Below are 15,161 nucleotides of genomic sequence, written 5' to 3'. Positions count from 1 at the left end.
AGGGGATTTTGTTGGGCTGTGTGTGGTGGAAAGGGGAAGTTCTGCTCACAAATGCAGCAAAGGTTCCTTGGGGAGGTGAAGATGCAGCAGGTGAGGAGGGAACCACTGAGGCACTGGTTTGGGATGGAAGGGACCTTAAAAATCAGCCAGTGCCACCCCCTGCCATGGCAGGGACACCCCCACTGTCCCAGGCTGCCCCAAGCCAGCCTGGCCTGGGCACTGCCAGGGATCAGGGGCAGCCACAGCCCCTCTCAGGGAGGAATTTCTGCCCCATATCCCACCCAAAGCTGCTCTCTGACAGAGTGAGGCCATTCCCTGTGTCCTGTTACTCCATCCCTTCCCTTCAGTGCTGGAAGGCCACAGTTGGCTCAACCAAATGCTTCTCTTTTCCAGGCTGAGCAATCCCAGCTCCTTCAGCCAGAGAGGGGCTCAGAGCCCAGCACAGAGAGGGGCCAGGACAGAGCCAGCGAGGCAGGGACAGCCACTGAATCCTTCTTTTATTTCCTTTCTTCTCATGCTTGTGATCTGACAGTAACAGAGAAAAGGCATCTGACATCTTAGAGAACTTTAATTTAAAATCTCTAAACTTGAAATATCTGCAAAGTCCTGTGAAGTGTTGCTGCCTTACAGATCTGCTCTCCAAGGGCTGTTCAGCAGGTGCTTAAGGAATCCCAGAGTGGTGCTGCTAATCTCGAGTGCCATCACTGCAGGAATTGTGGTGCAAATGCTCAGTGCCTGGTGAGTCCCATTCCTTTGTCTGGGTGCTCCAGAAAGGCAGATCCTGCAGCTCTGATGGGATTAGTTCTGCCAGTGCTGATCTCTCCCCGTGCTCACCTGGGGCAGCTCCTACCTTTGGAAATGGGTTTGTAACAGGAATGTGAAGCTTTGCTGGTGGTTCCACGCAGATATTCCCAATTCCCTTTCTGTTTGAGCAGAAAGCTGGGATGTTTGGGATCAGGCATTGCCTGCCCACTGAGACAGGAATTCCTCATGCTCAGTGCCAGCCAGGCAGCTCCAAACACCCTTGAGCAGTTCCAACTTTATCCCTCTGCTCCCTGCACTGGGATCGTTAGGAAACAGCCACAGTTCTTGACATTATTGTCAAGTGCAAATATGGTCTTTTAGACAACATGTGATTACTTAAGTGTTCATGTTTTTTCACAAGGGTGACAGACTTGAAATCTGGCCCTGGAGTATGGAAGGTTTAAGATTTTTGGATGGTGGAATCAGCAATGTCCTTCACTAACAGGGCACTCCCTGCCTGACTCCGATTCAAAGTCCTGCAAACTTAGAGAGTTTCTCAGGATCCAAATTCTCACTTGCACTTGGGGATTACAGTGTATATTCATTCTAAAATTCTCCTTTTCTGAAGATTTCAGAATACTTGGTGAATGTTTTAAGTTTTCTTACTAGGCAGAGTCTAAATCATTGAAATCAATAAGGGTAAAGGTCTGGATGATTCAAAACTCCACATAATCACTGTTGGCAGTGATGGGCTGATTCTGAATTGCTGGGAAGTTTCTTGGGCAGATGACCCAACAAATCCATTTTGAGTTCCACTTTGCACTGGAGCTGTAAAAAAATGCCACAGGCAGACTCCAGAAGATGGAGGTAAGCCCTGCTGGGTGGAATTCCACAATTCCCACCATGTGTGAATCCCAGCTTTTTCCTTCCAGCAGGAGCTGCCCCATCACAGTCCCCGGGGGCTCCCTTGCACTGAAGGAGCTGCCACATTCCAGGCTGGTGGGTGGAACCAATCTCCCCCTGGTTTAAAGGCTGAGCTCATCTCCAGGACAGGCTCTGAGCTGTCAGGGTGCTGTGGGACACTTTCTCCTCAGCCCTGACTCTTCAGCTGCAGCTCCAGGGAATCTGGGACGAGCCACAGCCTCAGAAAGGGGAGATGAGGAGAAACGCTGCCATCCCTTCCTCTGTGTGAAATCAGCTGATTCAGTTTGTCAGAGTGAAAAACAGCCTGTGGGATAAGAATATCCTCACAGCTGTCTGTGCACTCAGAGGAACTGAAGGGGGTGAATCAGTGCTCTGAATGCATCACTGAAAGTCTTCCTGCATCCCCATGCTCTGATTGATGCCATCACATATCACCTGTTTTCATGGCACAGGAACTATAATTTCCTGACTTCTTGTAGGGTTTGTCAGAGAGACAATTTGATACTAAATGCTGATTTATTTGAATGCATCTCTCCCTGAGGGAAGCTGCCTCAATCACTTTGTTTGTGGAGTGTGGGAGTCTATGTTCTGTTAAGGTTCCTCCATGAAATCTGCTGGTCCAAAGTTCTCAGTCTTCCTGGTATACATGAAATATAGAGATGTATTAAGTCAGTGTTTGATTGCATTTTTCCTCCTGAAATTTATTTTTGATGGGTCATGAAAGCTGAGATTAAATCCTCTGAGCACAGCACAGGTTAAGGATGACTGTGAGGACACATTTTTGGGTTTGTGTTATTCTTAATGTTTAAAATGAATGTAGTTTTTACCCTCAGACTTGGGGTATTTTTTTTTTCCAAAAACTATGATTTGCTCTGCTTTTCATGGGAGTGAAGAACACTTAAATGGCAGAGTGATGGGGTAGATGCAGAGCACACACACTGTGTGCCTTGGTAACCCAAACCAGTTCTCAATCCATAGAAGGAGAGCAATGCATTTAAAAAAGATTCTCTGCCAGCCTTCTCCAACCCAAGGCTTGAAACAAATGTTTGCTGGGTGTAAATCACCATCTGACATTGCTGCTGACTCACAGACCAGGATCAGTTTGCTCAGGGATTGTTCAGGCCTTGCTGTGCATTGTCAGTTTGGCCAAGAGTCACTTTGCAAGGCAGTGCTTGTGGCTTTAAGATGATGCCCAGTGCTGGGCTGGGTTGGGAGCACAACCCAGTTCATGCCAAGTGTTTCTGGGTTTAAATGAGATTCCTGAAGTTTCTGAGGCATTCTCCTGGAAGCAGCAGCAGCCCCCAGCTCTGCTGCAATGGGCCAGCTGTGCAGGGACAGATGTTGCTCTGTTCACACTGGCTCTTCAGTCAGTGGAAAGGGGATTTGCTCCAGCATTGCTTGTGCAGGGGGTGTCTGTGGAGGAGTGAGAGGGCAGAACAAAGCAGTGACTGCTTCCATTTTCTCTGCAGAGGGAGCAATCCCTGGAGACAGAGCCCTTCTCTGCCCCTCTCCTGGCAGCATCCTGATGTCTCTGGGGGAGGGAGGGAGGAGGGAATGCTCAGTGCCATTACAGGGTGGCCTTGCTGCTGAGAATCCCAGAACCTTCTGGGTTGGAAAAGACCTCAGAGTCCATCAAATCTAAGCTGTGCCCCATCCCCACCTTGTCCAGAGCACATCCAGCCCTTCCCTGGACACCTCCAGGGATGGGCACTCCTGCAGCCAGGGGTGTTGATGGTCACACTTTGGCCTGGGATCCTGTTGGATCTCAGAGGAGAAGTAAGAAATGGTGAGCTTTCTGTGCCTGGTCTTGGGTTATTATCTACATTAATGCTGAATCTGGGGATGATTTAGTGATTTTTGCATTTTACATCCTGCATGAGCCAGGGTTCTTCCAGCATCTCGAGGGTTATGGCAGGTAGGGCTGAACTTCCTCAGCTGTGTGTTCTCTCAGATCTAACTGCACATTCCCCTGAATAGCAGACTTTTAATCTTTAATATCATAGTCTCTCCAGCCTAAAACTTGGTCAAGTTTCCCTGTCTTGCACATGTAGTTAATTTTTCATTTGGAAAATTAAACCAGAGCAAGTGAAGTTCTCACCTGCCTTCTGCTTCATCCACTTGACTACCAGCCTTTCCTGGAAATCAGGCTGTGTCATTCTGGTGTAATCTCAGGGGTCATTTTGTCTCCTTGAGTTTCCCCCATAGTTTTATTTGCAATAGGCAATCTGTTGAAATGCTGTAACACAAAGTTCTGCTAAGCCAAGGGGTTTGATCTCCTCGACGTGGATTTTGTTGTAAAGCCTCTGGATCTTCTTGGTGATTTGGAAATCTCTCCAGGGAAGGCTCAGGCTTTTATGTAACACAGTTTATATAGTCTGCTAAATATTTTTATGCAGAGCATGAAGAGATGGGAGAACTGGCTTGGTGTGGTGTGGAGGAAGGGATTCCCACATGTGTGGTTTGTAAAGAGTGGGAGCTGTGCAGGTTCACTGCTGTGAAATGCAGGTGCTGTTCCATTTTCTCTCTCTGCTTCCCCATTACTGCTCCCACAATTAGCTGAGAGCCAGGCTAAATGATGAAATTTTACAAGTAAGAAGAAGCTGAAAGCAAATTCATTGCTTTGACTTAGCAGAAGTTGTGACTTTTGTTTTTATTATGATTCCTGGTTACACTAATAAATGGTCCCCAGTGTCTTTTGTGCAGTAACCACATACTAATGAAATCCCTCATTCCAGTGACTTATTAAATATTCTTTGAAAATGAAGGTGATAGAATAATTGTTTGTGCTACTGCTGAGGGCATAATTAACAAGGTTTGAGTGTTGCTGTTGTCAGAACCAGCACAGTTTTCCCTGTTCAGTGTCAGAGTCCTATTCAGATGTATTCACCCTTTGCATTTGATCAAGATAATGTTACAGTTAATGAGCAATGGCCTTGGCTGAGTTATGTGTAATTTTAGGATAAGTTTAGGTGAGATGTATAGAAGAAATTTCTCCCTGTGAGGGTGGGGAGGCTCTGGGGTGCCCCTGGATCTCTGCAAGTGCCCAAGGCCAGACTGGATGGGGCTTGGAACAGCCTGGGACAGTGGAAACTGTCCCTGCCCATGCCAAGGCCAGAATGAGATGATCTTTAATGTCCCTCAAACCCATTTTGTGATTCCATGAATTCTGTGGAATCATGTGAGTACTTTACATTGCTAAGGATGCTCAGAGAAACCTCAATCTCCACCAGCAGCAGAAGGATGGGTTTTTCAGGGAATCACTGCCCACATGTGCAGCAATGTCCCAAAGGCTCCTTCCTTCCTTCCTTCCTTCTCCTTGGCACCGGCTGTAGGCACCAAAAACTGCCTCATTTTAAAAGGGAGTTTTAATCTTGGCTCACATATGATGACACATCCTTGGCCAAAGCAAAACTGAAACAATGGAATTCAGGAACAGACACGAGTTGTGAGATGGAGGAGCTGCTTTGGAGCACAAAGCACGATGAGGTGCAGGCTGGAATCTGGGCTTTTTTTAACCAGACACTTGCAGTTGTGCTGAAAAGCTGAGATGTTTGCTCAGAGTGATTAATACAGAGATAGTGGGCAGCTGGTAGCCATTCACACATGTGGAAAGGTGGGTGAAGAGCAGTGTGCAGCTAAAATAGCTGAACTTGACAGATGTGCAGAGAGATTTTAGGTGGCATTGATTTTTCTGAGTAGCAGCAATCCCAAAAACGATCTGAGCCGCGTTTGCATTTGAGATCAAAGTGCTGGCAACGTGCTGTTGGGAAAAGCGGACAAAATGTGCCCCACGAGGTCTGAGTGTTTGCATTAGCGGGGTGGAAGCGTTTCTGTGAGTGCAGGTGCTGAGGAACCGCTGCCTTGGCAGCCGCGGTGGCCGAGGAGCCGCAGCAAGGAGGAGCTGCCAGCTGGCACGGGCGGCTGTGCCCTGGCAGACGGAGCAGCGAGCGCCAAGCGGGGCAGCCACGGAGCGGCCGCGGGCGCTGCCGGTGTGCGCCGGGACTCACCGGGGCAGCACTGCGCCTACTGAAGGGATTTCTTCAGCGGGGATTTGGGATCGGTGGACCTGGGGATGTTCGTAGGCCGGTTTTTAATGAAGGTTTTGGGTTTAATATCCCAAACTGAAGTTTTGACAGAGGAGGAGGGAGGTTGGGTTTGTGGAGGAGTGGAATAGAGAATTGGAGTGGAAGGGATGCACAAGGGTCATTGATCCAGCTCCTGGTCCTGCACAGACATCCCAATATTCCAGCCTGAGCATCCCTGGAAGAGTTTCCAAGCTCTCCTGGAGCTCTGGAATGGCCGTGCCCATTCCCTGTGAGCCTGGGCAGTGCCCAGCACCCTCTGGGGGAATAACCTTCCCTGATGTGGGAGATCACAGTTGATATTTGAGGTCACACTTGATCTCAAAGCTCCTGACTCGGTGGTTGTGTCTCACCTACAACCCCCCTTTCAGTCCCTTTGGAGCCGGCAGGAGATGCCCTTTTATAAGGGGGAAACAGCCGATTACTGTGGCGAGCGGTGCCTGCGCGGTTGTTGGCGGCTCGCAGCTGCATCGCGTGCGCGGTAGCGGCAATGCGGGCGGCCCGCACGCACCGGGCCAGCGGCGGATCGGCGGCAGCGGCCGCCACCTGGCGGGGCCCGCCCGCGCTGCGCTGAGGGGAAACGGCCCCGGCGCCGCCGAGCCCGGCCTGCGCCTCATCCCTCCAGGGATGGCGATCCAAACCTCCCCGGGCAGCTCCATCCCTGAGCTGCCTTTCCATGGGGAAATTCCTGCTGCTGTCCCTGAGCTCCCCTGCCCAGCCTGAGCCATTCCCTCTCCTCCTGGATGCCCACCCGGCTGTCCCCTCCTGTCAGGGAGTTGTGCAGAGCCAGAAATTCCTCCTGAGCCTCATTTTCTCCAAAATTAGCATCTTTGCAGCTCCCTCAGACTCTTCCTATCTCCATTCCTTTCCCTGCACACACACAGGCACCCTCAGCCTCTTCAAAACCTGGGGAATGACTACAATTCTCTTCGTGGTCTATTTGAATCCATTCCTAAGGGCAACACCATTCATGCTGCCACTGCTGCTGAAACAATTAGGAAAAATAGGTATTTTAATAGAATTTATTGTTTCTAAATTGCAACCCTGTGCAAATTGAACTCTGGTAAGTAATCGGGAGCAGTATTTTAGTGAGAAAGAAAGCATCAGTGCGATCTGATGTAAATTTCTCCCTGTGTGGGTGGGCAGGCCCTGGCACAGGGTAGCCACAGAAACTGTGGCTGCCCCCGGATCCCTGGAAGTGCCCAAGGCCAGGCTGGATGTGGTTTGGATCAGCCTGGCACAGTGGAAGGTGTCCCTGCCCATGGCAGGGAATGGAATTGGATGTTGTTTAAGGTCTTTTCCAACCCAAACCATTCCATGATTATGTGACTTGAGCTCTTCAGTGGTTTGAGGATGCCGCTTGTCACTGTCCATATCCACCAAACCCATGGCTGCAATGGGACACGTCTCTGCCAAGCACCTGCATGGACTGTCCCTGTCTGGCATCCTGTCAGTGTCACACACCTGCTGCTGGCTGAAGGACAGAACAGGTATTTGATGTTTCATTATTGTTCAGCACGTGGCTGGAGCAGGTGCACTGTTTGGAGAGGAAATCCTTGTACCAGTGCACCCGCACCAAAGGGATGGCAGCGGTTCCCCTGCTGTAGAGACAAACACGACATCAAACAACCTTTAGCCCAGAGTCCCCTTTTCACTGGTACAAACAGATCAATAACTTGCATGAGATGTACCATTACGTGCCTTCGGGCAGCAGCAATGTGTGCTCAACTCCAGCACTGGAACAGGGACAGGGGGGCATCCAGCCCCTCAGTGCCCGGCTCCCCTCAGCCCCCGGCTCCCCTCATTGACCCCGGCTCCCCTCACTGACCCTGGCTCCCCTCAGTGCCCGGCTCCCCTCACTGACCCCGGCTCCCCTCACTGACCCCGGCTCCCCTCAGTGCCCGGCTCCCTCAGCCCCCGGCTCCCCTCAGTGCCCGGCTCCCCTCAGTGCCCGGCTCCCCTCAGTGCCCGGCTCCCCTCACTGACGCCGGCTCCCCTCAGTGCCCGGCTCCCCTCAGTGCCCGGCTCCCCTCACTGACCCCGGCTCCCCTCAGCCCCCGGCTCCCCTCAGTGCCCGGCTCCCCTCAGTGCCCGGCTCCCTCAGCCCCCGGCTCCCCTCACTGACCCCGGCTCCCCTCACTGACCCCGGCTCCCCTCACTGACCCCGGCTCCCCTCACTGACCCCGGCTCCCCTCACTGACCCCGGCTCCCCTCACTGACCCCGGCTCCCCTCAGTCTCGGCTGGTCTCACAACCCGGGGCTCCTTTCACTGAGCTCTGTCCCGGTTCCCCTCACAGACCCCCAGCCCGGCTCCCCTCAGCCCCCGGTTCCCCTCACTGACCCCTGATCCCCTCACCGCCCCTCAGCCCCAGCTCCCCTCGCCGCCCCCTCAGTTGCGGCTCCTCTCAGCTCCCGGTTCCCATCACTGACTCCTAATCCCCTCACCGACCCTGTTTTCTCCTCACTAAGCCTCAGTTCCCGGTTACCCTCACAGTTCCCGGTTATCCTCAGTCCCCAGCCCGGTTCCCTCATGCCCGCGGCCCCGCCGCAGAGGGAGCGCGGCCGCCGCTTCCGCCCACCCGCGCCGCCCGTGCCGCCCGTGCCGCCCGTTCCGCTGGTGTACGTGAACAGCTTCGGCTCTCACCGCTGCGGCACCGTGATCCGCCTGGGCCGGGGCTGCCGGCAGAGCCCCCCGGGCCGGGCCGGGCCCAGCGCGGGGCCGGGCGGCAGCGGGGGGCGAGCGGGGAGCGGCGGCGAGCGCGGAGCCGGCAGCCGCAGCAGCAGCGGTACGTGAGAGCCCGGGCCAGCCCGTGTCGGCTTCTCTGAGGGTGGAGGAGGCTCAAGTGTGGCTTAGTTGTCCGTACCAGGAATAGCGGTACCAGCAAAACCCGGGGGGTGATTCTTCCCCCGCTCTGGGCACTGGGGAGGTCACAGCTCGATTGCTGTGTCCGGTTCTGGGAAAGAGGGGGAATTAAATCTCCCAGAAACCTTCTGTCTAATGTGTGGGTGCTGTGCAGTTTTGAAATCTGCTTTGTGCTGTTTGAGAGACACTTGCCCCGTGGTTATAATGGAGGAAAGAAGGGGACAAGCTGCAGAGTGTAAGGGGAGCAGAAATAAGGATTCCTCTGGAATCATAGAGTGGTTTGGATTGGGAGGGACCTTAAAGTTCCATCCCCTGTCTAGGGACACCTTCCATAGACCAGGCTGCTCAGAGCTCCATCCTGCCTGTCTTGGACACTTCCAGGGATGGGGCAGCCTGTGCCAGCAATCAACATCTTCCTTAGGAACACATTGTAAATACTCAAAAATTGCTTTCTGAACTCTTTCCAGGTGACCCTCAAGAGGCTAAGGCTGACACCTTTGACTTTCCCATCCCTTCAAGAAACGCTGATAAAGTCATTAAACGAAAGAAGAAAAAGGTACAAAGTGTGGCAGCTCAATTAGCTGCCTTGGCATTTGAGAAAGCTGCTTGTTCTCTGTGTGTGAGAGCATGAGGGAGATTAAAAGATGGAATTGGTAGCCTGTTACTGAAAACCTTACTTACAGAAAAGAAAAAAATGGTATTATCTTCCCTCTCTGGAGGCTTTAAAATTCTGGCTCTTATTCAATAAAGCACTTAAGTGTGTGCTTACCTTGAAAAATGAGAGTATGCTGTTGACTTAAAGCCTGTACTGAAATGCTTTGCTGGATTTGGGCCAGGTTGCAGCACACCTTGGGGGTGAAACCCAGCAGGAAAACACTCTGCAGCTCCTCTTCCTCTCATGTTTTAAACAAAGAAATCCCACGGGTTACAAATAGGCAAAGGCAGGAACCCAAGCTATTAACACCATGCTTGGAGCAATGCAGAATTACTTTCTGCTTCACAAATGTGTTTCTGTTCCTGTTCAGTAGTTCGACAAATGCTTGAAATTTTAAGAGGGGCATTTGTTAAGCAGTAACTCATTATGAGATTCTGTAATGTGTGAAGTACAAGCAATCAGCTGGACTAGAACAGAATCCTGTCATAGACACTTGATTTAAAAACAGCAAAATGCTACCAAGTGCAGAGGAACAGCTAATAACATCCTGGAATATGGCTCTCCTGGTGCATTGAATAGTCTTTAAAAACAATGAGGAATATATAGAATGTTTTAGCAATAAATGTCCTCGAGAAGAGAATTATCTTTAGATTTAAACAAGTTTCTCAGATAAGATCTAGCAAAAGTCCAAACATCAGCATGTCAACAGCCATTTCTATTTGTTAGGCCACCTCTGCCTGAATGCAATTCCAATTTCATCTTTTCAATGCACAGTTTGAAACCTGCCCACTATGGACAGAGCTTTCTGCCTCTAAAAGAAAGGTTTTCAACATCTATAAAACAAATTAATATGGATTTTACATTAAATAGGCAAGAGTATTGCTGCTCTGGAATCTGAGTTTGGGGCCTCAGTTATGCTGCTGCTGAGGGACCACATGGGAAACTTTTTGCTCCTGGAAAACTAGACAATCTTTTTTTTTTTCCCCCCCATTTTGGATGACTTTTAAGAGAGGTTAAGGCTGTAGACTCATTTTCATGAGCTTTGCTTATCCTGAAAGGCACTTCTCAAGTCCTGGATAAACACAAGAGTCCTAGGCAAGAAAGGAGGTGGAGATCTCATGTGAAAAATCATGGAGGAATTTATGTTTCTTTTCAATCTTCCATATATCCCATATATATATCCCTTCTTCCCTTCTTTCTCAGTCCTCAACAAAAAAAACTCCAGCTGAACTTCATAGCCACTGTGGGGAATACAAAATTCTGCCCTGTAGATGTTTTAATGCAAACTTTTTACATGCTTTACATTTTATTTTCAGTCCAAAGTCTGGCACAAGGTCTGGAAAGTGATTTCAAAATGCTTGAGGAAAATGAAAGGTTCCGAAATCGACTGCTGACCTGCAGCCAGTTCAATGGAGAAGGTAAGAAAACTGCCAATGTTTTATTTTACTAGAGAAAACAAATTATTAATACAATGAATATCCCAAAGTTTAAGGTTCATTCTCAGCTGTTTGTTTGGGGTAGTGGGTTGTACAACTCACAAATGGAATTCATTCCATGCTTTAGGCACTCCAAGCTTTTTTAGAAAAAAACATTTTGTTTCATGGAGGGTCTTGTATGTGTTAATTTGGAGGAAGGATGGTGGAAGTGTTTGCTGCAGCCTGACATGAAAAACATGCACATAAAACATCTGCAAGTTTTTTCTGAACATGTGAAATACATAATTAAACTTATTCACAGATGGGTCCAAGGCAGCCGTTGTATGAATAATAATTTATTTTTTCACGTAGGAAAATAGTGGTTGATTTCATCCATACAATAAATAAATTAGATGCTCCCCAAAGGTTGCTGTAACACAATTTAACAAAACCATGGAACATGTTCTCACTCTGTGCCCTGAATGCAGCTCTTTCATTACTGGAAAATGACTTGGGAATTAAAACTGGTGCTCTGCATTCAGCCAATTTCAATTAGAGGCATTGTAGCTGCTGCACAATTTAAGATAATACAGTGTATGCTTACAAATGGAATTGGAATTTCTGACCTCACAGTTGGATGAATTATTAGGAAAAAGAATATTCTAATCCATGAAGAGCTACCAGGCAAGTTTAAAAATGCCACTTTTGCCCTCAGCAGTTTTTTTTTCCCTTGCATTGGTGCTGATCTAAGTTTTTTCCACATGGGGGCATGTTGGGGTGTTCCCCAAAATGTGGGACCATTCCTGCCAATAATGTTGGATTAGATTTACACACACATGACTAGAAAATACTCCCTAAAAAATCTTCTTCATGAGAACAAAAGAAGTGCAATTCTGGTTCAGAACTGAAATCTCTACCCCAGTGCATGTTATTGAATAGGAGAAGAAACTCCACTGAAATATGCTTCAACCACTTCTTCCCCAATTATTGTGCAAATATTCTGCATTGTGTGCAAAAACACTTCTTCTGTTGGCTTTAAACCCAGTTCCTGATTAATTCTGGAATTATCACATTATATTAATTATTCATTATGTGCTATTCATATTCATATTCAAGGTTTCCATTGGTCTCTGTCATATTTCTCTGCTAAGAAGTTCCAATCTAATAAATCTCTCCTCCCATGGAAACTGTTCCATGTGCTTTCTCTCACAGCTGAGATCATTGCAGAAGTGTTTGTGCAAAGTTATTTATGTGTATGTTGGACATATATCTATGTGTAAAACACATATCCATGGATATGTGGAACAGTGAATTAAAAATAAAAAACATTCCTGGATTTATGTTTGTTTGATTTCAAGTTAAAGAAGTGTCAAGAAAAAAGGAGGAGAAATCTTTAACAGATTATTAGATTTCAAGTTTTTGTAAGGGAAAAAAAAAAAAAACAAACCAACAAAATCCTGCTTATATATGATTTCCTGGGTGGATTTGCCATCTCACCACAATGGCTGCTTTTCTGTTTGTTATGGATCACCAAGTGCTGTTTAACTTTGGATTTATGGGCAGGGCCTGTCCTCTTTTCAGCCACTCATTTCTTTTAGAGAAAGAGCATTTTCTCTATTTATAATTTCCAGTGACTTGAAAAACCTCACCAACCAACCAATCCCTCCTCCTCCCCTCTTGCTCTGTCCTTAATTGTAATTTTACCTCTTTTCTCAGGAGCTTTAACTCAGAATCTCCTATTAAGCTCTGTTTCAGTGAAAACTATCAATTCTAATACCTTCTTTCTACTTAGCAGACTTTGCACAACAGCAAATCTAGGAGATAAGTCTCCTATTGATCTGAATTTTTCATTAATCAAGAAGCAAATGGAATAATTCTAGGAGATATTTAGATAGGTATCAACAAGTCTGAATAAACTGGGTTCATTTTCATCTTTTTTTTTTTTTTCCCTAGATTAATAAAAGTAGAAAATTAATGCTGCATTTTATTGCCTCTACAAATAGGTTTTTTTTTGAGAGAGAGAACAAAAGTCTACTTGAATTTCAATGCTACCTATTTACTCCTTGGAATGTTGCAATTAAGATTAGATTCCATGTGACTGGAAATGATGATTTTTCTCCACCTGATGTTCTCCTGCAGGCTCTGACAGGATCCAGAGGTCACAGAATGGGGCATACCTGGACAGGGTATGTAGACAGTCCATTAAAGGCCAAAAAAACCCCCCTAAAATAAGTAAATTAATAGTATTAAAAACATGCACTGATCCTGTTTAATGTTATTATAATAAATGCCATTTATATTCTAAAGTATTATTGACATTGAGCTCAAATTTTTTCAAGATTTCAGTGATTTGGGGAGTAGAGCAGCTCCATCCTCACAGGCAAAGAGAGGTGGATTTTGCCTTTTTCTTAAGCTAAATCCTTCCCTGATGGTTTAAAGTACAATCTGAAGAATCTCAACAGTTTTTACTTGTCCCACTTGATATAGAGACATTTTTTTTATATTAATGGGAATGTACCAACTCACTTTTATCACTTATTTTTCTCTAGGATGAGTCCATCTTTGGCTGGGTGTAGCAAGAAAATAAAGGAAGATTCATCCCCAAAGGAAATATAAACAAAGTGAAAGTTTTATTTTGATCTAGTTCTTCCTGGAGTCAGTGCAAGACTGCAAAGTGACTTCAGGGAACACAGGTTCTCTGTTGTTTGCTTGGTGTTTGTGCTTCTGCTGGTTAAGAGGTTTGTTTTTACAGTGGTTTAAACAGCTCTGTTGCAAGATATTTATCTCAAGCCATTAAGTCTGGTGTTTCACTGAGCTATTAGTTTTAGAAAGCTTTTTAATGAGCATAATATTGTGACAGTTTGCTTGCAAAGGAAAAGATACACATTTACTGTTGTCTCTGTATTTATATATTTTATTTTTGTAGCTTGTCAGAATAATAAACACAAATTCAGTAAGGCAGAATTCCACACAAGACATAAACCCCACTTTCCTTTTTTCCCAGTTTGCATAAATTTGACTTTATGATATTAAAATATTACACAATATCCCTCTCTGTTCTTTCATCCATTTATACATGAATCTCAGTGAGTATTTGGAATATGAAACCAGGTGAATATTTTGAATATTTTCTCTCTGCTGTTCATCCTGAGGCACATAATGGTACCATCACAATCAGGAGGTGTTGTTTATCTACCTGACTTCAATAACACAATATCATTTTCTTCTGTTCTGCAGCTTAATACTTGTACCCTTGATTGACTGTTAAAGCCTTTTAAGCCAGCAAATTGTGTGAATGGAACATGAAAACTGCATAAAAATAGTTATGTATATGGGATTCATCTTGGGAGTAAAACATTCACCTGTCACAGTGAGACATCCTGGCTTTCAATAAAAGGATTGTTTTCTGCTGCCATAATGTCTTGGTGTTTGCAGATCTAATGACTGCAGTGTCAGTGCTGAGCTTTAATAACACTGCTGATGGTGTCATTAGGCAGCAAAGCACTTGGAAAAGGTTTCATCTCTGTTTTCTTCATGTGTGGAACTGGAATGTGCCTTTTCAGGGACAGCTGCAGCATCAAGGTTCTCTTCTGGTTTGTGGTTGGGTAATATTCAGATTTTACTTAAAATAGTTGACATTTCAGCTTGGAAAAGGAAATGAGAAGGCAAAGTATTCGATCAAGATGTGATCATTTTTCTGGCAGAGCAAAAATGTCACAGTTCTTTGGTATTTTCAAAACACATGTTTGGAGTCACACGTGGGATTTTGGGGGGAGTTGAGGGTTTTTTGGCTAAATGAGATGATCTCCCTGTCCCCACAGTTCTATCAATGAAATATTTGCATTGGGAATATTTAGTTTGTAATGTTGGTTTGTAATTTGTAGAGTTGTTACTCTAACTTTTCCTTTCTTGTAAACTGCAGCTGCAGTTGGTACTTTACTGGCACAGACTTCAGGGGCCCTGGAAACACTTTTCTTCCAGATGCATAATTGCTACTTTACCAGGATAGATGAGGTGCATTAACCTAAATCTCTGCATGAAGTTTAGCCAACACATTAAGATTCTTTGGATAAATACAGACCTCTGACTGTGGGGCTGTTGTAAAAGAAATTATAAAAGATAAGTAGGGCCCTAAATCATCCTCATGTTCCTTCTTCAGTCTAAAGGGTCTGTGTGGTGATGATGAGGTAATTAATTGCTTGGGATCTACTAATCAACAACTTTCATTTGCCAGTACTTTGAAAGGCTCTTAATTTTTTTCAAATCACTTTGGGCCAGAACAGCTGGTTACAGTGGGGAAAAATGCTGATTCAGGTTTAATTTTTGACTTTTGGGGTAATGAAGTTCAGCTTCCTGCTGTAGTGACCAGATTTCAAAGGTACAGCTGGGGACAAGGGTCATCAGAGCAGTTAAACTGCTGATAAAAAGGGGCTGGAGAAGAATCCAGCCCAAGCCCTGAAAACCAGACCTCTGTGCAT

General features: G+C 46.4%; 1 protein-coding gene across 4 annotated transcripts; it reads left to right on the top strand.

Moving 5' to 3' along the window:
* The first annotated feature begins 571 nt into the window (after positions 1–571).
* LOC306809034 (uncharacterized protein C5orf47) lies at positions 572–13,730 on the top strand. Of its 4 annotated transcripts, none has more exons than XR_013776145.1 (5): positions 572–738; positions 9,081–9,169; positions 10,585–10,686; positions 12,823–12,869; positions 13,233–13,730. XR_013776145.1 is itself a non-coding variant. In XM_079320132.1 (5 exons), exons 1-3 carry the CDS (start codon positions 8,281–8,283, stop codon positions 10,660–10,662), a joined length of 423 nt encoding a protein of 140 aa, XP_079176258.1. In that variant the 5' UTR covers positions 7,984–8,280; the 3' UTR covers positions 10,663–10,686; positions 12,823–12,869; positions 13,233–13,730. The 4 variants fall into 4 exon arrangements, 1 of the variants encoding a protein (XP_079176258.1); XR_013776146.1 differs by lacking the exon at positions 572–738 and adding an exon at positions 6,426–6,757; XR_013776147.1 differs by lacking the exon at positions 572–738 and adding an exon at positions 6,941–7,240.
* Positions 13,731–15,161: the final 1,431 nt, after the last annotated feature.

The sequence above is a fragment of the Erithacus rubecula genome, assembly GCF_903797595.1.
Source record: "Erithacus rubecula genome assembly, chromosome: 16".
Taxonomy (NCBI): domain Eukaryota; kingdom Metazoa; phylum Chordata; class Aves; order Passeriformes; family Muscicapidae; genus Erithacus; species Erithacus rubecula.
Note: the sequence above shows the minus strand (reverse complement) of the source record. Positions and strands in the feature narration are given on the sequence as shown.